Source organism: Salvelinus alpinus, chromosome 1, assembly GCF_045679555.1.
Source record: "Salvelinus alpinus chromosome 1, SLU_Salpinus.1, whole genome shotgun sequence".
In the NCBI taxonomy this organism is placed as follows: domain Eukaryota; kingdom Metazoa; phylum Chordata; class Actinopteri; order Salmoniformes; family Salmonidae; genus Salvelinus; species Salvelinus alpinus.
The window spans coordinates 10374494-10399393 of NC_092086.1; the positions used below are offsets into that span (position 1 = coordinate 10374494).

General features: G+C 40.1%; 3 protein-coding genes across 14 annotated transcripts in view; 1 reads left to right on the plus strand and 2 right to left on the minus strand.

Moving 5' to 3' along the window:
* Positions 1-261: 261 nt before the first annotated feature.
* On the minus strand, positions 262-2407 carry LOC139552788 (uncharacterized). Its single transcript, XM_071365082.1, has 3 exons — positions 980-2407; positions 716-794; positions 262-500 (listed from the first exon to the last, which is right to left on the minus strand). Exons 1-3 carry the CDS (start codon positions 2405-2407, stop codon positions 382-384), a joined length of 1626 nt encoding a protein of 541 aa, XP_071221183.1. The 3' UTR covers positions 262-381.
* A 179-nt stretch (positions 2408-2586) lies between these two features.
* LOC139546938 (serine-rich adhesin for platelets-like) overlaps positions 2587-24900 on the minus strand; it is a 115715-nt gene continuing 93401 nt past the window's right edge. For 2 of the 10 annotated variants that reach the window (XM_071360104.1, XM_071361532.1), the window contains exons 2-7: positions 5736-5840; positions 5518-5584; positions 5154-5307; positions 4833-4869; positions 4391-4701; positions 2587-3979 (exon numbers count right to left, since the gene is read on the minus strand). In XM_071360104.1, coding sequence (XP_071216205.1) covers positions 2587-3979; positions 4391-4701; positions 4833-4869; positions 5154-5307; positions 5518-5584; positions 5736-5789 — 2016 coding nt within the window. In that variant the 5' untranslated portion in view covers positions 5790-5840. The other 8 variants (XM_071356853.1, XM_071359250.1, XM_071357684.1 and 5 more) reach the window with 7 other exon arrangements.
* The window catches only part of LOC139534786 (NLR family CARD domain-containing protein 3-like), a 45222-nt gene continuing 33883 nt past the window's right edge, over positions 13562-24900 (plus strand). The window contains exons 1-2 of one of the 3 annotated variants that reach the window (XM_071336040.1): positions 13562-13955; positions 18235-18565. In XM_071336040.1, the coding sequence (XP_071192141.1) occupies positions 18252-18565 (314 nt within the window). In that variant the 5' untranslated portion in view covers positions 13562-13955; positions 18235-18251. The remainder of the gene's footprint in view (positions 13956-18234; positions 18566-24900) is intronic. The other 2 variants (XM_071334546.1, XM_071335199.1) reach the window with 2 other exon arrangements.

A 24900-nucleotide genomic window follows, 5' to 3' on the forward strand; every position in this document is an offset into this window, starting at 1 on the left:
TAAGAACAAATTCTTATTTACAATGACAGCAGGTTAACTGCCTTGTTCAGGGGCAGAATGACAGATTTTTACCTTGTCAGCTCAGGGATTTGATCTAGCAACCTTTCGGTTACTGGCCCAACGCTCTAACCACAAGGCTACTTGCCACCCCAAGTCCTGCCAACTCAAAAACTGCACAATAAATGTGTAACCAAGGGGGAACTAGCACATTTCTCTGAGAAAAGCTGCTTCAGTGCTACCAATCATCCAAAACACTTGAAACTCTTGTAAAATAATTTGCATTTATTTGATCAAATAGACTTTGAAAGGGTAAACATGCAGAAATTCCTCTTGTCAAAAGTCTTGCTGTTCCAAAAGTAGTTGTTCATGCAGCGTAACAGGTTACAGGTTCTTCTTGGTGAAGCACCTGAATGGCTTCATCATTGCTGAAAAGACCCTGACAATCAAGGATCGTTTTTTGATAGGCTGAGATATGGAGGGAGAAACCTCTCCAACTGGAGCTAGAAACACAAGAGAAATGGATGGGGTAAGAGAGAAAGAGAAATTGAGCGAGAGCGAGAGAGAGAGAGAGAGAGAGAGAGAGAGAGAGAGAGAGAAATACAGTATAATAACGTTGAAAAATAACAGTGCTATGAGTTTGGTAGGCATACTCTATGTTTCTAACATACACCTAAACAAAACTACAAGCTATAGCAGAGCTCTAAAACATCCTTACCTATGCAATGTCCATCAGTTGAGGGAATAGTCTGTTCCTGGACTGAATGGCAGTCCTTTTTGTTTCCTCTCTTGGAACGCTAACAGAGAAAGGGAAAGAAAATGGTACAGAGAATAAATAAATAAATGGAACACTTCTGAATCCAAGGCAACAATTTAGTGATGAATAAAACATATTTATGGCATGTATTTGTCTTATCATAGCCACATCAATAACATCAGCACCTAACTGGAACAACAACAACATGCTAACTCCCTGCTATACCTTGAAGTTGATCCTGAGTTTGGTCATTGAAAAGCAAAGGAAGCTCCTTCTTGCTTTCTGCTCAGCCCCCCTCTCTGTCTCAGCCTGGTCTGATGGGTTTGTTGCAGCAGAAGCTGGTCTTGACGCCTCCTTGCATCCCTGTACCAGCTGCTGGGTCAAGGACTTTACCAGGACTCTGTCAAATGCAGGGTCCTGGGAGGAAATAGCTGCTTGCAGGGTGTTATAAGAGCCAAACTCCTCCATGAGGTTTTTATGTACACCTCTGAACACCCTGTGGATGTGCAGGTTCTGGGAATATGCCTGTGTCCTGGAGAATCTGGATGCAGCACAGAACTCAGACAGGACTTGTCTGATGAGTTGCTGAGATGTTTCTGTCATGTCTGCTGCCTGTTGGGAGGGTCCATCTAGGGCTGAGGGTCTGATCTTCGATAGCAACCGTATCACCAGTATGGTGACCAAACACATGACATCATCTTTGCTGGAGTCCATCAAGTAGTGCAGTAGGAATGCAGTGGCACTGCTGATGTCCGGGGTGATTAAGAGCTCCCTCAGATGGCCAGAGCTGCTGGGGATGCACACCTCCTTCTCTTCAATGTCAATCCCATCTCCCTTTGGTACCAAAGAGGTTCCCTTGCTGGTGAAAGACGGAGTGGATGAACGAAAAGAGGCTTTAGCACTCGGTGGTCGGCTGCTGTCAGTCATTGGACTGTTACGATGCAGGGGTTCATCTGTGTGCGCCATCATCTTTGTCTTTAGGTCACCTGTAGAAATCTCTGGCATTTTAGAGTCCCTGATGTCGATGCAGGAGCTCCTGACTATGGGGCAGGTCAGATCAAAAGGCACTTCGTCAGGGATGGGAGTGCCAGGGAGGTTGATCTCTAACTCACACTCTGACCTAGGACCCTTTGAAGAGCTGGACAAGGAACTACGACCCTTTAAAGAAGTGGACAAAGATGAACAGGTTCTAGGGATGTCTTGGCAGACTTCTTCACTGTCATCCTCACTTTTCTCAACCTCCTTCAGCATAGTTCCTACCATATCGTTGATCTGAAGGAGCTCCCTGGAATCCTTCATTCGCCCTAAGTTTGAGATTTCACTCTGGATAGCAACCAGGATTTCCCCAAGGGTCTCTTTGGAAGAAGCATTTTCTGTCCTTTCGGATCCGGATGGCTTCAGCCCTGTGAAGAAATCCTTAAGTGTGTTCTTCATACTGACGCAGATGGTCTTAGCTGTTGACCAAAGCTTCTCCTCTGATATTTTAACACTCAATTCAGTATCATCCAGTTGGGAGCCCCCGTGGGAGCACTGCGAAACTTTCCCACTTCTTTCCAGTAGCACAGTGCCAGTGGACTCATTTTTCTGGAAAATAGTCGCCATTCCTTTGACAAAGGTTTCCACTAATCCAGAGGCTGTATTTTGAGAGGACATGGAGGCAATCTCTGATGGCGAGCTAGATGATAAGCCAGCCTGCGGACTTTTCCTGAAGATCAGTATGGCTGATCTGTGTGATAAAGGAATGGCTGGATCTCATCAGCACTTTACTCACTGACTCTTCTGCCTGAGTATGAAAGTCATTGCTAGAGAGCTTCTAAATGCTCTGAATCAGACTAGTAGAGGACTGTGTGATTCTGACACTCTTCTGAGCTCAGTTGAGAACATTGAGTACTCACACTCAAGTCTTCATTGGGTGAGGGTGACTGGGAAATAGTATAGTCATCAAGCTCTGATAGGACACCATCAACAAACCAACAAGCCTCTAGGGAGTCATCAGATGAACTGACAACGTCCAAGGATTTACTCTCCACTTTTGATAACTCTGACTTGTAGATGGAAAAAACACTGCTAAGAACTTCTTGAGTACTGGTATCCAGATTGGAGAGACAGAGAGCTGGTATTGGTTGGCTCTCACTGGGAACTCTACTAAGTTTGGTGCTGGGTAACTGGACCTCAACAGTTGAAACAGTTGCCTTTTCCAGGGTGTCTGAATACTCCTGAAGAGAAGCGTCCTTAGCCACACCTTCTTCTCGAGCGGATAGAGTTAAAAGGTCCCTCAGCTTTGCTCGTATAAGGCCGTAGAGTGTGCGGGCTGGAGAGAAGGTTATCTTCTGTGAAGACCCTGTTTTGTGGTCATTTACAGGAACTGGCCAATCAACTGCTTCACATGTGCCTTCAAATGATGCTATCGTCTCCATGCCTCCCACAAATGCCTTAACAATCACTGTGGCAGTGGAGGTTACAGATGTCAGGGCTGTAGAGCTGGTATTCAGGGGTGCTTCAGTAAGGCTAGGAGCAGCACTAGAAGGCCTAGAGGAAGGAGCCATGCCAGAAGAGCTGCTGACTTTCCTTGTAAGGATGGTGCTCACCGCCTTGAGGGCTTTAGACTGAAAGTCGGGGCTAGAGAGGGTCTGAAGCTTTCTGGCCACCACACTGGTAGAGGATCCAGTCTCTTTGAGAAAGTGAGTGGTTCCTTCTTTCCCAGATGGACACTCAACATCAAGGTCACATTGAAGATTGGTCAGAAATGTAGACCCCAAGATTGTCATCTTCTTGGCCAGATCCAAGAGGATGTTGAAGTCCGGTGCCATTTTGTCCATTGTGCCGACAATGGCATCCAGCACATCATCGGTCACAGGGTCCATGAGGGGCTCGATAAACCCTACCCACTCTGGCTCAGACGTTTTGCTCTGTAGCTCGGCCAGGATCTGCACCGAGGCTACCCCAATGACCTCCTTGCCTGCTGCTATGTCCTGACTGTCCATAGGGGGGCAACTCCCCGAGCTGGCCTGAATGGCCACTGAGAGGCCAGAGTTAAGCTGGTGTACTACCTCCCCCACGATAGCACAGCTCAACTCGGAGGAGCTGGAGGAGGTGGGGTTGGAGTGACCCTCAACCAGGGATATCAGGAGGCTCTCTTCCGTTACCCCAAAAAGAGCCTTCAGAGGCTCCTCCATGAGGGGAGCCTCTCTAGTTGCAGGCAAGCTCTGCAATGAGGTCTGGGACCTTGAAGATAAACACACAATCACCACTTATGCCATGCAAATGTGACCAACTGGTATCTTATCTGGGTCATTAGTGAGCCTGAAAACCAAATTAGAGCAATGATGGTTTACTTCTCATACCATCGTAGTTCTAGAAGCCTAAAGCCAACTGACACAATTTTTTGTCTGATTTTTATGTTTATACGACATCAGAATTTGACTAATTCTGAAAGGCATGTACCTGATCTATTTATTCATAGATTACTTTATGGCTTACCCAGTTAAACATTACTTTCACCTGGACCCACCCCCTCAGGGGCAACATTTCTGACCAGAACTTAAAACTACAAGGTATGAATTCCAAGTTAATAATTTATGATAAGTATGGGTCAGGTCTTGAAATGATTAAGTTCAAATATTGCTGTGAACATACCTCTTAGGCGACCAGCATGATGATGAGGTTCTGCGAGTGGATTTTTGGCGGCACCCTGCACTGCCATTCCTCCTCCTCTCCTTAGTCCAGTAGTTCATCTCACTGATCAGCAGCCTTTTCTCTCTCTCATCCAGACTGCCTAAGGAATCCTCAGACCCTGTCAGAGAGCACTGGGATTCTGGGGAGGTTGCCCCACTCCTCAGGTTCACCCCCATGATACGAGCTAGCGCTGGTAGGAGAATGCGGAGGGCTGTCTGGGTCACGACCTTAACAATCTTCAGACACAGCATGGAGAGCTGCTCGAATGTCAGCTATGACCAACAAACAGAGTAATGTTTTTGCCAATCAACCAATTCCATGACACCATTCCCTATATATATATATATATATATATATATATAGTGCACAACTTTTGACCAGAACCTTATGTGGAGAGACTTACGTTATTTTTCATGCCATGCTGAATCACTCTCCATTGGCTAGAGCAAAGAAAAGAAAGGAAACATATTTTAGCTGCACACTGGTGTTGAGTTAGTGGAGTCACTAGATAGCCATGTTAGGGATCATAAAAGTGTATTTAATTAAGCTATTAGCAAGTACATGAGTCATTTTGTTCTTGATTTACAGCAAGAGTTAGGGGTGTGGTTACAGTGATGTTAGGGTTAGGTGTAGTGTTTAAAATCCCATTTGTGGTTAGAAGGTGCACTATGACTATACATTCAGATAAGTTGTATGTGAGGTTGGAAAAAGACATGGAACTTGCTCATCAGTTAGACTCCTCAGGAAAGAGAGGAGGATTGGGGCACAGCATGTCCCAATCTTGAGAGAAGGCATTAGAGTCCTCTGAGCCTCCTTCTCCAGCTGCTCAATGATAGATCCCCTTTCCCAGAAACCACACCCGGGTGTCTGAGAAGACTCTGGGAAACCGCAAAGAGAAATCTAAAGTTGAATCTGAACTTTATTCCTCATTTCCTTCACCTTTAGTGATTTGATTGCACTGGACAGGTAAAAGCACATCTCTCTGCGGGCCTCCACTATATTGCTTTCACCTATATAGATACTATCTTCTCAGATCAGTGCTGATGAATTTGAACACAACCTGCACCCAACATGAAGTAATCTCGGACCTGCACCAATGCTGCTGTCCTCCTCCACGGAAGTCTTCTTGGCACGGCCACTGGACTTACGTTTAGCCTACATGACAACAGATTATAGGTCTCATAGCAGATCTAAGGTCAGTGTAGTGTCTCCTAATGCTTTAAGGTTAGGATTTAGTGATAGTAAACTAATCCTAGATCTGTGCCTAAGTAGGCAGAGGATGTGTAAAGGACAGCATATTTCTTACCTTGCCTCCTGTCCTGTTCTTGTTGGTCTCATGTGTCTCTGTTTCCTCCTTCATATTCTCCACAACTTTATTTTGGTCATCCGGATGATCCTCCCATTTCACGTTCTGGTGGATAAATGAGAGGTCAATATCAGTCCAAGGTTGTGACTTTATGAAACAAATGATTCTCTCCTATTTCAGACAAAACGGCAATAGTGGTCAGATTTCAGTCCATGGATCAAACCAGTGACACCTATTGCTGTGGTAGTGACCTACTATATTGTTAGTAATTTCTCCTCTAAACTCAAAATAGGCTAAATGAACCATACCTTGCTGTCGTCTGACATGATGTGTAGCTTATTGTTGTAGGCTGTTTAGAGGTAATACTAATACTTCCTTTGAAAAAACGTCAGTGAACCATCGGCAGACAACTGAAGTGAATATGAACGTCCTTGAATTATGCCAAAGCATTGTTGAATACTCGATTCCGATTGGCTGAAGCCAGGGCATTCTTCAAAGATGTCATACACACATGATGTCACAATTAGGCCTAAGTCTAATGTCTATATGAATTGTCAATGTCATTAGAAAACAGATCATAGCTTGTCAAAGTTCTGCCAAACGAAAATATTTGTAAGTGCACGTTGTTGCATTTAATTGATGGTTTATCAAGCATCCTCATTCATCACCATGCACAAACACGTAACTCGCTGCAATCCATTAGCTATAATTCTGAGGTTGCAAAGCTGCAAAACTAGGACATGCAATAAATTATAACCACTTGCACTTACAATAATTTAAAATCAATGACGTTCTAGGGGGCTTTAACTATTTCAGCACTATTGTCCGCTGCATAGTGCTGACACGTTTCTAGGCGTCAGGGGACCGGGCCATGGTGCTGAAATGTTTCGAGTCTGGGCAGCACCTGAGACCGCGGCATGGTGCTGAAATGTTTCGAGTCTGGGCAGCACCTGAGACCGCGGCATGGTGCTGAAATGTTTTGAGTCTGGGCAGCACCTGAGACCGCGGCATGGTGCTGAAATGTTTCGAGTCTGGGCAGCACCTGAGACCGCGGCATGGTGCTGAAATGTTTCGAGTCTGGGCAGCACCTGAGACCGCGGCATGGTGCTGAAATGTTTCGAGTCTGGGCAGCACCTGAGACCGGGCCATGGTGCTGAAATGTTTCGAGTCTGGGCAGCACCTGAGACCGTGCCATGGTGCTGAAATGTTTAGAGTCTGGCTAGCACCTGAGACCGCGGCATGGTGCTGAAATGTTTAGAGTCTGGGCAGCACCTGAGACCGCGGCATGGTGCTGAAATGTTTCGAGTCTGGGCAGCACCTGAGACCGCGGCATGGTGCTGAAATGGAGCAGGGCTCAGTTCTATGGGTATCTCATGCGGATTTTCCTGCTAGCCTATGTATAACGATACTATAATTACATTATTTTCATCCATCCGTCAACACAAATGGCATGTCAACGTTTCCCAAATAATAATGCAATGAAGCCAAGCCGAGATGTATGATTCTTCATCCAGAGGACGAAGCACCACTGTATCATCTAAAACCTTCAGAGAGATCCCTTAAAACTGCAGTAGAAATTCTCCACAGCTGTTATGGTAGCTAGGTCATTTAGCAAGACATGGACGAATCCAACACATAGCGTTTCTACTGAGGTGACTGACTGTCATGTTGCTAGTTCTAATGACGCTATTAAAACAAGAATAGTTATTTGTAATTGCTCTGGGAGCTAGTTATTGCAGAGCCCAGCTACACATCCTGCTTGCTGGGCTCATTATGGACAGCCAATGAGCAGTTCAGGTGAAAAAGTCATCCAGATCTGATCCCTAAAGCGTACATGCTACTAGGAAACTGTAGCAACCTGCCGGCCTGCACAATCCTCCATGGCACTAATGCTACACGCGCAGTATGGTATGCTAACATCCCACAACAATTACCCAATTTAATTACTTGCCTAAACTTCCAATCATACATATTTTCTAATATCAACCACGGTTTCTGCACTTAAGGCAGACTTGCTATTAGAACAAGATGGAATTAGGAAAACTCTAAAGCTCGTTAAACGTAGGCTAAAATTAACCTTACCTGGCTGTCTTCAGCCATTATGTGTAGTCCGTTGACTAAGGGTCTGCGCCTGTAATAATACTGTAGCTGTTCTGATAGGCTACTGCAGCTGTTCTGATAGGCTACTGTAGCTGTTCTGATAGGCTACTGTAGCTGTTCTGATAGGCTACTGCAGCTGTTCTGATAGGCTACTGTAGCTGCTCTGTAACTGTTAAACTAGTCTAATCTAATCTATCCGTTGAAAACCCGTCAGTGAACCGTCCTCAAACACAATGAACTGATGTCAATATGGAAATTAACCTTCACATAAATATATCAAATACATGACGTCAGATATGCCTAGAGGTATTGTTGACTTAATCAGAATACAGGATGGAGGCCAAGATGGCGTCGCTGTGAGAGGGAGTGTTTTCTCGCTCTTCAAAGCAATATTGAGGGTTAGGTGGTTAACAGTCAAATATTGGCTATTAATATTGAAAGAAACTAACTATAACTTTTTTTATGGACATGGGATAAGTTTAGAGTTAGTTTTTGTCAAGTTGAATGGGAAGAACACGACAGAAAGACAAAAGTAGACGAAATATCCAATTCTCGCAGAAGACGGCTGACATGCTAGCTAGCTACAACGAGAACCAGAGCAGCATGGATACACAAGAAGCCGCGAACTCAAGCAAGAGAAAGAACAAAACTGACCAGGATGAAATCCTTGCAACCTCTTTACCTCATACCCCAGGTAAAAATCTACCGGTGAAAAAAGTTAAAGAAAACATTTCCATGTCGGAACTTTTCCCTGCAATCCAGTCCCTGTCTACTAAACAAGACGCCACGCTCTCCAAAGTGTCCCCCGTAGAGCGGGCTACAGAAGAAACATCAAAGACGATCGATAATTTGTCAGAAACTGTCAATCAACTACACAAAATTGTGAGCGAGAACAAGGATAAGATAACGTTCCTAGAGAATGAGCTGAAGAAAATGCAATCCAAAAATAATGAGCTGTGTGAGAATGTAGCTGAACTTCAAAGGTACTCTCGCAGGTGGAATCTGAAAATCCAAGGTGTAAAAGAGGTAGAGGGAGAGGATATTAGAGAAGTAGTCATTAATATCCTGGGAAAAGTGGCACCATGCATCAAAGACAGGCTAAGAGACGTGATTGATGTGGTACATCGACTTGGGAAACGAAGATCTGATGGACCCCCTCGCAATATCATCTTGCGCTTAACTATGCGCCATTACAGGGACATCATATGGAAAATGGCCAAGGGGAACAAGTTTCTGGACCAGAAGAAACTCCGCATCAAAGAAGCTCTGATACCGCAGGATCAGGCTGCCAGAGAGAAACTGGCCGCTTATACAGAAGGCGCGACAAGAGGGAAAGAAGGCGGGGTTCAAGGGCCCACACGCGTTTATCGAAGGAAGAATGATTACTGGGTAACTCTGTTGACATTAATAACCAAATTGGAACTGTGAGTACTACCATGAGTACAGTTAATGTACTGCCAATTATACATGTACCGTTCGAACTACAACTGATGAACACTTGCCAAGAAAAGGAAGTAAATAGATTTGTTATTCTGTTAACCACCGCTACCTCAGCTGAGCGTAGTTTTCCGTCGGAGTAATCCTCTCAAGGTTCACCGTTTGTTTTATTGTTCACGTTAATACTTGTTATCTAATTTGTGTTCTTTCTTTTTTAATGCAAGAGTTCGTTTTCAATTCACTCAATATCGTTAGTCTGAATGCTAGGGGTTTGAGAAATCCTACATAAAGGAAAGCTTTATTTTTATACTGTGAACGCAGTAACGCAGATTTTGTCCTTCTTCAGGAAACTCATTAGGGTAAAAGTGATTTGAAATTTTGGAAAGCACAATGGGGAGATATGGCCTATTTCAGTCATGGATCAAATCACTCTGCTGGTGTTTTGACACTTATTCACAAGTTTAAAGGTGACATTCTAGAATCCACATCTTCACAAAACGGCAGATGGGTCATAGTAACTGTTATTGAACTTGACAATGCTATTTTCATCATCTGTAATGTATACGGACATAACTCACATGCTCCTAATAAGACCCTTTTTACCCAATTTACCAGGAAAGTACAGGATTTAAGCAACAAATACTCAGAGGCTTTTCTAATTATTTCAGGAGATTTTAATGTAACACCTGATGCATCTGCTGATCGTTTTCCTCCTAGAACGAGTCAAAACCCTCAAAATAGTAACATTATTATTACATTATGCAAGGATCTCTGTGTTGAGGATGCCTGGCGTTATTTCAATCCGGATGCTAAGGGTTATATCTGGTCCAACAAAACTATGTCACGTAAATCTAGAATAGATTTATTCCTAATTTCCCCTTTTTTGTTACAATTTGTTATAGATGTAGATCATCAGTTGGCTCCCTTTTCTGATCATCACTTGATTTCCCTGAATTTACAAGCTACTAAAAAATCAAAAGGTACTCGAGGATATTGGAAATGAAACAATACACTTCTTAAAGATACTCATTGAAAACATCAAATCATTCGCTAAAGATATTTTTGCAAGAAAGGACTTGGGTCATGGAAGAAGTAGATGGGAATTTTTCAAATATAAAGTCAGAGTGGTAGCCATTAAACGCGCCAAAGAGCTGATGCAATTAAAGAACCATAGAGAAAAGGAGATGATGAGCAAGCTTGACAGTTTTCTAAAGAAAGATAATCTATCTGAAGAATGAACATTGTTTTATGCAAAGATCCCATTACAATATCATAATTTTTCAATTCCTTTTATGAAAACCTTTACAGCTCTCAATTTCAGGAAGATGGTTGTGAAAGTTACATTTGCCACATTCAGAATTGTGTCCCGGTAATTGAGGATGATTTCCACTCAGTTTGCGATTCACCTGTGTCAATTGGTGAAATTAGAGAGGCTCTGAATTCAATGAAAAAAGGGAAATCACCTGGCCCCGATGGCCTGTCAGTTGAATTCTATAGACAGTTTTGGGAGTTGCTAGAAGACCCGATTTTCAATATGTTTCAAGGTTGCATTAAAAATGGGGAAATGGTCTCCACTATGAAACAGGGCCTTATTTCATTGATTCCGAAGCCTGATAAAGACCCTTCTCTCATTGACAATTGGAGACCAATTACTTTATTAAATGTTGATTACAAATTGATTGCTCTGGTTTATGCCAAAAGATTAAAGAAAGGAATAGATACCATTATAAATGAGACTCAAACAGGATTTATGAAGGGCCGTCACATAAGCTCTAACATTAGTTTAGTCTTGGACCTTATAGATTACTCAGATGCAATTGACTCAGATGCGGTTGTCCTATTTCTGGACTTCTGTAAAGCCTTTGACACAATTGAACATGAATTTCTCTTTTACTTTTTGGATTTGGGGAAAATTTTATTAAAGTAATTCGCATGTTTTACAAAGATATAAATAGTTCTGTGCTACTAAACCTTAATACTTCCAAAAGATTTAGTATCAACAGAAGTGTACGACAGGGATGCCCAATTTCGCCATTTTTATTTATTTTGGTTGTGGAACTTCTATCTCTAGATATTCTGAATGATGCAAATTTGTATGGCTTAACCATTTTTAACAAAGAAATCAAAATTTCCCAACTGGCTGATGATACTACTCTTTTCTTAAGAGACAAAGACCAGGTGGCACAAGCCCTTAATGCTATAACTGCATTTTCTATTGCATCAGGATTAATGCTGAATGTTTCTAAATGTGAAATCTTGTCACGTTCTGACCAGAGTTCTTTTGTGTTTTCTTTGTTTTACTGTTGGTCAGGACGTGAGCTGGGTGGGCATTCTATGTTGAGTGTCTAGTTTGTCCATTTCTATGTATGGCCTGATATGGTTCTCAATCAGAGGCAGGTGTTAGTCATTGTCTCTGATTGGGAACCATATTTAGGTAGCTTGTTTTGTGTTGGGTTTTGTGGGTGGTTGTCTTCTGTCTTTGTGTTCTATGCACCAGATAGGACTGTTTCGGTTTTGCCACGTTTGTTATTTTGTATTGTGTAGTGTTCACGTTTATTCGTCTTTTATTAAACATGTTGAACACGAACTACGCTGCGTCTTGGTTTCTCTCCTAAAATTAAGAGAACTAAAAATATATTTAATAATTGGCTACAAAGATAACTTTCTATACTTGGGAGAGTTCTTCTGTCCAAGGCAGAGGGACTGTCTGGTTTTGTGTACCCCTCATTATCGTTATGTGTAAATCCAGCTACTTGTAAAGAGATCAATAAGACCTTTCTTGACTTCATCTGGAAAAATAAGTCTCACAAACAAAAAAAATCTGTCCTTTCTAACCAAAGAGCTGAAGGCAGTCTAGAAGTGTTGGATTTTGTTGACATAAATAACACTTTCAGATAAACTGGTTGAAAAAATGTTTGATCGATACTGATTCAATATGGTATTTCATTCCAAATAATGTGTTTAATAAATTGGGAGGTCTTCAATTTTTACTGAAATGTAATTATATTCCTGAAAGATTACCTGCTAAATTGGCTAGGTTTCACCAACAAGCTTAATGGCCTGGAAAATATGTTTCCTGCACAATTTTTCCCCTCATAAAGCTCTTTTGTGGAATAATTCAGACATAACTGTAAGGAATAAGTCATTGTTCTACCCCAACTGGCATGAGAGGAATATTGACTTTGTTCTTGATATTTTCGACAACAAGGGTAATATTCTCACATATGAACAATTTATAACATTGAAAGAGTTTCCAATACCTTTCAGAGAGTTTATTTCTGTGATCAAAGCCGTTCCCAGTGGTCTAACTACACTTATGAAAAGTCATCTTAATTTTGGGAATGATCACAAAGTTTATCCAGAACTCAGATTGGAAGGCGTGGGCTTACTTGAGAAATCTTGTTGTAATAAATATATAAGACAAATTCTTCATTCACAAAACCAACTTACACCGAGAGGAAAGTTTTTCTGGAACACGCTTATTCCTGACATTGTCTGGAAAAATGCATGGTTAAGGCCTTACAAATACTGTATACCAAACAAAGTTAAGGAAGTGCACTTCAACATTTTACATAAGATATATCCATGTAATTCTATAATTTCCAAATGTGTGGCTATTGATGATATCTGCGTTTTCTGTGAAAAAGAAGGTGAGAATCTGTCTCACTTGTTCTTTGAATGTAAATTTGTGTCAGAATTTTGGGAAAACCTTGCAAAGTACTTATTTACCATTATGAATACTGCCTATATTTTTAACACAAAATATATAATATGTTACTATTGCAATGATAACAAAACCACTGAAATTATTGTTAATTTTTTTATTCTTGTTGCCAAATACTTTATACACAAACAAAGATTCCAAATTTCTATACCAAAATTACAATTTTTTCCTGATTGAATTTAATTATCTTATTAAAACACTAACCCTAGTGAATAACAACAAGAATAACATCTTCATGAATCATTATAATAAGATATTTTCAGAGTGAATATAATTGCACTTAATTTGTTTATTTTTTGTATTATTTTATTTGTATTGATATTTTTGTATGTTTGAGCATTGTTAATACCTGTGTTTGGTTTGCTAGGCATGTTTGATGCAGCAATGTAAGTAGATTTTTGTATTATGAATAAATAAATAAAATATTTTACAAAAATTTTAATACATTTTTTTATTTTTTTATAATCCATAAACAGGGATGCTAACTGGTGACCATGACAACATGAATGCTAACTGGTGACCATGACCATGAGGGGGGACCTGATCCTAAATCATAATGAATCAGATTACATGGAGAGGGGGGACCTGATCCTAGATCATAATGAATCAGATTACATGGAGAGAAGGGACCTGATCCTAGATCATAATGAATCAGATTACATGGAGAGGAGGGACCTGATCCTAGATCATAATGAATCAGATTACATGGAGAGGGGGACCTGATCCTAGATCAGCACTCCTCCTCTGGGACACTGCTTGTATGAAACCAAACACATAGTTGTAAAATCTAGTTACAGCAGGTGTTTACTGTCATCTAGTGGAAGATACCAATAAAACACTTTATTATCAGGATGGGGAGACGGCTGAGCTGAAACAGAAAGTAAAGTTGTTCTTTTGGAAAGGATCCATTTTGAGGACAGAGCTAAAAAAACGCGAAATGGAGAGAACTAAAAAATAAAGTAAGTATTTCTGAACAATAATCTATTCTAATGGACAGAGTAAGAGAATGAATACCTGTAATGAGATATTACTAGTTAGTAGAACTGCTACTTGAGCTGAGTTGCTGACAGACAGCAGTTTTCAAAGTGTAAACTAATCAGTAGGCCGACATGTTATCAGTAAAACGTCTGGTAAAGATGGTGGAGGAGCTTTTCAATTATATGGTTTTATGTTTATCTCAGGGTTTCTCAATCCTTTTGTTCTTACCAGCACTTACACACCTGATTCAACTAATCATCAAATATTTTAAGACAGTTTAATATTTGAGGCATACAAATGAACATTCTCAAATTAAAACCTTTTGGGTTTGTAGGCCTGTTTATAATTATTAAAGTCCGACAGTAACTCACATTTTGGAGGAAAAAAACACAGCTAAACTTGGTTTCCAGTAAATTATATGTTTATCAAAAATAATGTAAGAGAGATGTCTTGAAGAAACGCGTCTGGGTTTAGAACTCTGTGTCTCAGTGCGCTGCGACAGTGGGAAGTTCGTTTTGCATGGCCCGGTGCTACAGGGGAGTGGACATTTATTTTAAGGACCAATGGAATGGTATTAAATGCGTAAACTCTGCTCACCCGGGGAGCCGGGCAATGCACAACGAATTCACCCAGTGACCGTTACTTTATTTCCTGATATGAAATGTAAAGTAACTTTGTAGCCGACGCAGTTCCAGAATGTCTGTTGAAACTGTGTCTCATATGGAACGTTAGAACAGTGGTGGAAACAGAACTCAGTTCTCAAACTGGAGTAAAAGGAAAGATTCCTTCATAGAACATGACTCAAGTAAAAGTGAAAGTCACACAGTAAAATACTACTTCAGTAAAAGTCTAAAAATATTTGGTTTTAAATATTATTAAGTATCAAAAGTAAATGTAAAGTAGTAATAATTTAAAATTCCTTATTTTAAGCAAACCAGAAGGCACATTTTTCTTGTTATTTTAATTTAAAAAGTATCTGGCCAAGGCTATAAATATCTTGCATTACTCATCTCATATGTATATACTGTATTCTATACTATGTATTACTCATCTCATATGTATATACTGTATTCTATACTATGTATTACTCATCTCATATGTATATACTGTATTCTATACTATTCTACTGTATCTTAGTCTATGTATTACTCATCTCATATGTATATACTGTATTCTATACTATTCTACTGTATCTTAGTCTATGCATTACTCATCTCATATGTATATACTGTATTCTATACTATTCTACTGTATCTTAGTCTATGCATTACTCATCTCATATGTATATACTGTATTCTATACTATTCTACTGTATCTTAGTCTATGCATTACTCATCTCATATGTATATACTGTATTCTATACTATTCTACTGTATCTTAGTCTATGCCGCTCAGACATTGTGACCAATAACATTTGATTTGATTTAGATTAAGTTATATACACTACATGACCAAAAGTATGTGGACACCTGCTAGTCGAACATCTCATTACAAAATCATGTCCATTCATATGGAGTTGGTCCCCCCTTTGCTGCTATAACAGCCTCCACTCTTCTGGGAAGGCTTTCCACTAGATGTTGGAACATTGCTGCTGTAACAGCCTCCACTCTTCTGGGAAGGCTTTCCACTAGATGTTGGAACATTGCTGCAGGGACTTGCTTCCATTCAGCCACAAGAGCGTTAGGGAAGTCGGGCACTGATGTTGGGTGATTAGGCCTGGCTCGCAGTCGGCGTTCAATTTCATCCCAAAGGTGTTCGATGGGGTTGAGGTCAGGGCTCTGTGCAGGCCAGTCAAGTTCTTCCACATCGATCTCGACAAGCCATTTTTGTATGGACCTCACTTTGTGCACAGGGACATTGTCATGTTGTAACAGGAAAGGGCCTTCCCCAAACTGTTGCTACAAAGTTGGAAGCACAGAATCGTCTAGAATGTCATTGTATGCTGTAGCGTTAAGATTTCCATTCACTAGGGGGCCCGAACCATGAAAAACAGCCCCAGACCATTATTCCTCCTCCACCAAACTTTACAGTTGGCACTATGCATTGGGGCAGGTAGCGTTTTCCTGGCATCCGCCAAACCCAGATTCGTCCGTCGGACTGCCAGATGGTGAAGCGTGATTCATAACTCCGAGGAACACGTTTCCACTGCTCCAGAGTCCAATGGCGGCGAGCTTTACACCACTCAAGCCGATGCTTGGCATTGCACAAAGTGATCTGTGTGCGTGCGGCTGCTCTGCCATGGAAACCCATTTCATGAAACTCCCAACTAAGTTATTTGATTGACATTGCAGTTTGGAACTCGGTAGTGAGTGTTGCATCCGAGGACAGACCATTTTTATGCGCTTCCGCGCTTGGCGGGCCCTTTCTGTGAGCTTGTCTGGTCTACCAGTTCACAGTTGAGCCGTTGTTACTCCTAGACGTTTCCACTTCACAATTACAGCACTTACAGTTGACTGGAGCAGCTATAGCAGGGCAGGAATTTGAAGATCTGACTTGTTGGAAAGGTGGCATCCTATGACGGTGCCACGTTGAAAGTCACTGAGCTCTTCAGTAAGGCCATTCTACTGCCAATGTTTGTCTATGGAGATTGCATGGCTGTCTGCTCGATTGTATTTACCTGTCAGCAACAGGTGTGGCTGAAATAGCCGAATCCACTCATTTGAATGGGTGTCCACATACTTTTGTATACATGGTGTAGATGCTCTGTCCTGCTACTGGTAGGACTATAACATTATGTGAACTGACCTGAACAGGTTTAGACTGGTCATCTATGATATGTAGGTTATATACAGTACATTATCTGTCCTGCTACTGGTAGGACTATAACATTATGTGAACTGATCTGAACAGGTTTAGACTGGTCATCTATGAAATGTAGGTTATATACAGTACATTCTCTGTCCTGCTACTGGTAGGTCTATAACATTATGTGAACTGATCTGAACAGGTTTAGACTGGTCATCTATGATATGTAGGTTATATACAGTACATTCTCTGTCCTGCTACTGGTAGGACTATAACATTATGTGAACTGATCTGAACAGGTTTATATCACTAACAACCCACTATTATACATTATAACCTAGCCTACTTTACATAATATAACATCTACATATCACTAACAACCCACTACTATACATTATAACCTAGTCTACTTTACATAATATAACATCTACATATCACTAACAACCCACTACTATACATTATAACCTAGCCTACTTTACATAATATAACATCTACATATCACTAACAACCCTCTACTATACATTATAACCTAGCCTACTTTACATAATATAACATCTACATATCACTAACAACCCACTACTATACATTATAACCTAGTCTACTTTACATAATATAACATCTACATATCACTAACAACCCACTACTATACATTATAACCTAGTCTACTTTACATAATATAACATCTACATATCACTAACAACCCACTACTATACATTATAACCTAGTCTACTTTACATAATATAACATCTACATATCACTAACAACCCACTACTATACATTATAACCTAGTCTACTTTACATAATATAACATCTACATATCACTAACAACCCACTACTATACATTATAACCTAGTCTACTTTACATAATATAACATCTACATATCACTAACAACCCACTACTATACATTATAACCTAGTCTACTTTACATAATATAACATCTACATATCACTAACAACCCACTATTATACATTATAACCTAGTCTACTTTACATAATATAACATCTACATATCACTAACAACCCACTACTATACATTATAACCTAGTCTACTTTACATAATATAACATCTACATATCACTAACAACCCACTATTATACATTATAACCTAGTCTACATTACATAATATAACATCTACATATAACTAACAACCCACTACTATACATGGTGTAGATGTGGGGAACCTACTTTACATAATATGAAATGAAACAACAGATTGAAAGACAATAAATAGCCTACTTTTAAATAATGCAATTAATTGTGAGACATGGCCTTATGTTGCTGTACTGTCTATAACTACCTTAACAAACAGTGACTTATTATTATTATTTTTATTATTTTTGACAGTTACCATGGAGATGAAATGTCACAACTACATGTTCTTGTGATGCATTAAATCATCTGACTGTTTCTATGTCTGTTAGTAAATGTTTCATAAGAGATAATTAATAAATGATAACAATATACATTCAAAAATGACTGTGTTAACCACAACCAACATGTTGGATCTCTGTTTAGGGGTCAGTTCTGAAAAAATGAGTCTCTCTGGGAAGAGAGAGGAGGGACCTGCTTCTAAAATGAGTCTCTCTGGGGAGAGAGAGGAGGGGGGCCCTGCCTCTAAAATGAGTCTCTCTGGGGAGAGAGAGGAGGGGGGCCCTGCCTCAAAAAGGAGTCTCTCTGGGGAGAGAGAGGAGGGGGGCCCTGCCTCAAAAATGAGTCTCTCTGGGAAGAGAGAGGAGGGACCTGCTTCTAAAAGGCGTCTCTCTGGGGAGAGAGAGGAGGGGGGCCCTGCCTCTAAAATGAGTCTCTCTGGGGAGAGAGAGGAGGGGGGCCACACCAAAGCTATGAGGTGAGATTACATTTTTTTAAATAACTATTAAGAGTTTATTTCCTAAATGCTATTTACACAATTTTTCACATTTGTTTTTTAATCAGAAATGGTTGCTCTTGGGTACCTTCAATACTACTGTTCTCAGATTTTTAATTAATAGATTTTAGATGTGTATGAAAATGTGTTTTTATCAAAATGCTTTATATCCACCTAGATATCTATATATCCACCTAGATATCTATATATCCACCTAGATATCTATATATCCACCTAGATATCTATATATCCACCTAGATATCTATATATCCACCTAGATATCTATATATCCACCTAGATATCTATATATCCACCTAGATATCTATATATCCACCTAGATATCTATATATCCACCTAGATATCTATATATCCACCTAGATATCTATATATCCACCTAGATATCTATATATCCACCTAGATATCTATATATCCACCTAGATATCTATATATCCATTGTTTATCAGGAATGTAATGTTGGTATCCTGTATATTTGACTGTGATATGTGGTTGTCTCACCTAGATATCATATGATGACTGCAGTTACTGTAATTCACTCTGAATAAGAGCATCTGCTAAATCAGGGGTTCTCAATCCGGGGTCTGTGGAGGTACTGCAGGGGTTCTCAATCCGGGGTCTGTGGAGGTACTGCAGGGGTTCTCAATCCGGGGTCTGTGGAGGTACTGCAGGGGTTCTCAATCCGGGGTCTGTGGAGGTACTGCAGGGGTTCTCAATCCGGGGTCTGTGGAGGTACTGCAGGGGTTCTCAATCCGGGGTCTGTGGAGGTACTGCAGGGGTTCTCAATCCGGGGTCTGTGGAGGTACTGCAGGGGTTCTCAATCCGGGGTCTGTGGAGGTACTGCAGGGGTTCTCAATCCGGGGTCTGTGGAGGTACTGCAGGGGTTCTCAATCCGGGGTCTGTGGAGGTACTGCAGGGGTTCCATAGCACCCTGACTGTACTCGTTGCAATGTAAGACATTTGATGGAATTTTCACACGACACGACCACTTTGCCTACTCTTAATTATTGCCTAATATAATGGAATGCATATTCTTACCAATTCTGATCGTTGTTACAAGCAGAATTTTGACAATATTACCGTTATATCAACACACTCTTCACACCCGTTTAACAACTCTAAATATCTTTGGCATAGTAGGCATCAAGTCCCTTGCCAATAATGTTGCCTACAACGTTGCAACAATGTTCATATTCATCCAACACATATTACACCATAGAGGCCTTCAACTGCCCATTTTATAGCCACGCCCAAATTAGGATTATTATTTAACAACGTGATGTTGCGTCCAAAGGGAGAACTTGAAATAACATGATGTAGATAATTAAATAATCAGAAGAAAAACGTGTTTATTAAACACTCTTAGAAAAGAAGGTTCCTTATAGAACCAAAAAGGCTTCTAGCACTTCCTTAATATATGGAACCACTAAAAGTTATATATATTTTTGGGTTCAGTGAAGAAGAACCTCTAGAGTTCTGATCAACGGAAGGTTAATGTTTTGAGGATGTGAACCCAGCAGCCCTCCAGTGGTCAGATCAATTCCACCTGTTTTTTCCAGCGCCCTGACCGGGATTCAAACCAGCCACCTTTCAGCCACAGGTACAGCTCCAACCGGAGTTTCTCTAAAGAAATAAACATGAGTTAATCTGCCAAAATGAAGATAAAATGCTATGCAGACATACATGGTATCGCTTGTTATAATAATTATTATACATAAATCATTGCCAAAAGCACAAGACATACTGTTGCATGTAGGTCTATATTAATAATAATAATGGATTGATCACATAGAAATATAAAACATTATTTTAACTACTACAAAGCAATTACATGTGGCTCAGGAACCACTGACTCGCTGCATTATTCTATAGTATTATCAAGACACCTGCTGTTAACTCTTAACTACTTAGGACAGCTCACCAGGTGTCCTAAATATCTGCCGACTAGGTGGGACTAGAGACTTCATGCATAGCTTTAATGTATACCCATAAGTGTAAAATGTCTTTATTCTCAGCACTTATACAACCAATTTTCTACTCTGAGACACTTTGGCGATATGGGCCCAGATCTCAAAACATTGTTATAAAAAACGTATGATGTTTGTTTAACATAATAATAAAAAATAAATATTACTAATGTAACCCGCTGTAAAGACTGGGTTTAGTTGATTGTGTTGCACTGCTCATGTCCGGATTTTGGAACTGTCCGCGTCCCCGTACAGAACTGTCCGCGTCCCCGTACAGAACTGTCCGCGTCCCCGTACAGATCTGTCCGCGTCCCCGTACAGATCTGTCCGCGTCCACGTACAGAACTGTCCGCGTCCCCGTACAGAACTGTCCGCGTCCACGTACGGTGTGGCGCCAAGCATATTGTCCGGTTACGCGCAGAGTGGGCTGAGGTGATCTTGGGGAATAACAACGGAGTTCACTACAGTGTTGAGACACTGAAGTTCAGTGTTCAGTATGAGTGTAGCCAGATCCTTTTCACTCTCTGTCCTTGTTTCATTTTGTGGTTCACCGGATTCGTCATTTTCATCGAGACGAGGTACAAAACGACCAGCTAGCTAGTCGGTACAGCTAGGTAAGCTAGCTAGCTCCTCTACCAGCAGGATCCTAGTTATCCTAGCTAGACGGTACAGCTAGGTAAGCTAGCTAGCTACTCTACCAGCAGCATCCTAGTTAACTTAGCTAACAATACATAATTCTCTCGTTGACGGATGCTGGCTACCTCTGTCCAGTTCTCCTCTCTTCACTAGATGGACGGTAACTTTAGTGTTTAACCCCTCTGTGTCCAAGGACCGAACTTTTGAATATTATTTTCAGGGCGCCTCAATAGCAGGTATTGAACCCCGGGTAAATAATCACTAGTCAGAGCCTCAACCTCAGTAAACATTCATTATAAAAAACATCTTAATATCTGATATTGCGAGTAAACAACCTTGGAATAGAAAAGACAAGAGTGCGTCTTCCAGCCCACCAATAAATTACATCATTCAACCCTCCCGGTTAGTAAATTTACTTCAACATGCCCCGGAGAAGACAGAGTAACGACACCAGCCTTTTAGCAGGGCTGAGTTGACTACTAGAGAGAGAAGGCAGAGTGAAGACACCAGCCTTTTAGCAGGGCTGAATTGACTACAAGAGAAAGAAGGCAGAGTGACGACACCAGCCTTTTAGCAGGGCTGAGTTGACTACTAGAGAAAGAAGGCAGAGTGACGACACCAGCCTTTTAGCAGGGCTGAGTTGACTACTAGAGAAAGAAGGCAGAGTGAAGACACCAGCCCTTTAGCAGGCTGAGTTGACTAATAGAGAGAGAAGGCAGAGTGAAGAATGATAGAGAAAGAAGGCAGAGCAGGTCGATGCTGGTTGATGAATTTGACAATGACTGTACGTGGAAAATCAGTTTTTCTCGACCAGAGGAGGTGACTGAATTAATGTTCAGGATTATTGATAATCATTATAGTAATGAAGTATCATTTCAAAACATGAGCATAAAAACAGATGAATCATTATATTACTCCACAATAATCTGTTAACTAATCTTCTGAAATATCATTTGTGGTCTTATGCTGCCATCTATTGGAATTATTTAGCAACTGCAGTAGTACTGATTAATGTGTAATTCCTTACTAAAGTAGTAATTACTCAGAATTGCAAAATATAACATTTTCTAATTCATTTTACCACTTACAACCATTAAATAACTATTTATAGCATAACAAACAATAAAACGGACATAAACCAAAAACACCATTAATTTTGTCAATTCATTTAGTTAAACCTAGTCATAGACTGTTCTCTCTGCTACCATACGGCAAGCAGTACCGGAGCGCCAAGTCTAGGTCCAAGAGGCTTCTAAACAGCTTCTACCCCCAAGTCTTCTAAAACTATAAGACTCCTGAACATCTAGTCAAATGGCTACCCAGACCATTTGCATTGCACCCCCCCCCCCCCCCTTTACACCGCTGCCACTCTCTGTTGTCATCTATGCATAGTCACTTTAATAACCCTACATGTACATACTAATTCAACTAACCGGTGCCTCTGCACATTGACTCTGTATCGGTTCCCCCTGTATATAGTCTCACTATTGTTATTTTACTGCTGATCTTTAATTACTTATTACTTTTATCTCTTAGTCTTATCTGTATTTCTTTGAAACTGCATTGTTGGTTAGGGGCTCTACGCATTTCACTGTAAGATCTACACCTTTTTGTATTCGGCGCGAGTGACTAATACAAATTGATTTGATTTAATTATAACAAATAAAACAAATCTATGTATTTAGATGGGTGACATTATCTGCCAAAGTAACAGCCCTGTAGACAAAGAAGAGCTCTCCAGTAGGTACTAAAACATTCAAAGGCCCTTTTTCTCACAAGTTTCTCACAAGTTTCTCACAAGTTTCTCATCTTTTAAAGCAGAATTACTTTCCCATTGTTCCTCAATTGTTCCTCAATTGAAAATATACCATTTTCTACCCCTGAGTCTCTACTTTTATCCAACGTAAAAAACATAATTTCAGATATTGCTACGTAAGACCGAATTTAGACAGTTGGTCACATTTGACTGTAAAACCTAGCAGTACTACTGATTTCTCTGAGAGTGAGGCAGATATATATATTATTACTGTGTAAAACCTAGCAGTACTACTGATTTCTCTGAGAGTGAGGCAGATATATATTATTACTGTGTAAAACCTAGCAGTACTACTGATTTCTCTGAGAGTGAGGCAGATATATATTATTACTGTGTAAAACCTAGCAGTACTACTGATTTCTCTGAGAGTGAGGCAGATATATATTATTACTGTATAAAACCTAGCAGTACTACTGATTTCTCTGAGAATGAGGCAGATATATATTATTACTGTGTAAAACCTAGCAGTACTACTGATTTCTCTGAGAGTGAGGCAGATATATATTATTACTGTGTAAAACCTAGCAGTACTACTGATTTCTCTGAGTGTGAGGCAGATATATATTATTACTTTATAAAACCTAGCAGTACTACTGATTTCTCTGAGAATGAGGCAGATATATATTATTACTGTGTAAAACCTAGCAATACTACTGATTTCTCTGAGAGTGAGGCAGATATATATTATTACTGTGTAAAACCTAGCAGTACTACTGATTTCTCTGAGAGTGAGGCAGATATATATTATTACTGTGTAAAACCTAGCAGTACTACTGATTTCTCTGAGAGTGAGGCAGATATATATTATTACTGTGTAAAACCTAGCAGTACTACTGATTTCTCTGAGAGTGAGGCAGATATATATTATTACTGTGTAAAACCTAGCAGTACTACTGATTTCTCTGAGACTGAGGCAGATATATATTATTACTGTGTAAAACCTAGCAGTACTACTGATTACTCTGAGAGTGAGGCAGATATATATTATTACTGTGTAAAACCTAGCAGTACTACTGATTTCTCTGAGATTGAGGCAGATATATATTATTACTGTGTAAAACCTAGCAGTACTACTGATTTCTCTGAGATTGAGGCAGATATATATTATTACTGTGTAAAACCTAGCAGTACTACTGATTTCTCTGAGAGTGAGACAGATATATATTATTACTGTATAAAACCCAGCAGTACTACTGATTACTCTGAGAGTGAGGCAGATATATATTATTACTGCGTAAAACCAAGCAGTACTACCGATTTCACTGAGAATGAGGCAGATATATATTATTACTGTGTAAAACCTAGCAGTACTACTGATTTCTCTGATAGTGAGGCAGATATATATTATTACTGTGTAAAACCTAGCAGGACTACTGATTTCTCTGAGAGTGAGACAGATATATATTATTACTGTGTAAAACCTAGCAGGACTACTGATTTCTCTGAGAGTGAGACAGATATATATTATTACTGTGTAAAACCTAGCAGTACTACTGATTTCTCTGAGAGTGAGGCAGATATATATTATTACTGTGTAAAACCTAGCAATACTACTGATTTCTCTGAGAATGAGGCAGATATATGTTATTACTGTCTAAAACCTAGCAGTACTACTGATTTCTCTGAGAGTGAGGCAGATATATATTATTACTGTGTAAAACCTAGCAGTACTACTGATTTCTCTGAGAGTGAGGCAGATATATATTATTATTTTATAAAACCTAACAGTACTACTGATTTCTCTGAGATTGAGGCAGATATATATTATTACTGTGTAAAACCTAGCAGTACTACTGATTTCTCTGAGAGTGAGGCAGATATATATTATTACTGTGTAAAACCTAGCAGTACTACTGATTTCACTGAGAGTGAGGCAGATATAT

What these genes read in the sequence shown, in the direction of transcription:
- LOC139552788 (XM_071365082.1), bottom strand. Translation starts at nt 2,407, where the DNA reads ATGTCCTCTCAAAATACAGCCTCTGGATTAGTGGAAACCTTTGTCAAA. An exon ending in AACTCAGGATCAACTTCAAG is followed by an intron (nt 795 to 979) that starts GTATAGCAGGGA and finishes TTTCTCTGTTAG; the next exon opens with CGTTCCAAGAGAGGAAACAA. An exon ending in AACTGATGGACATTGCATAG is followed by an intron (nt 501 to 715) that starts GTAAGGATGTTT and finishes TTGTGTTTCTAG; the next exon opens with CTCCAGTTGGAGAGGTTTCT.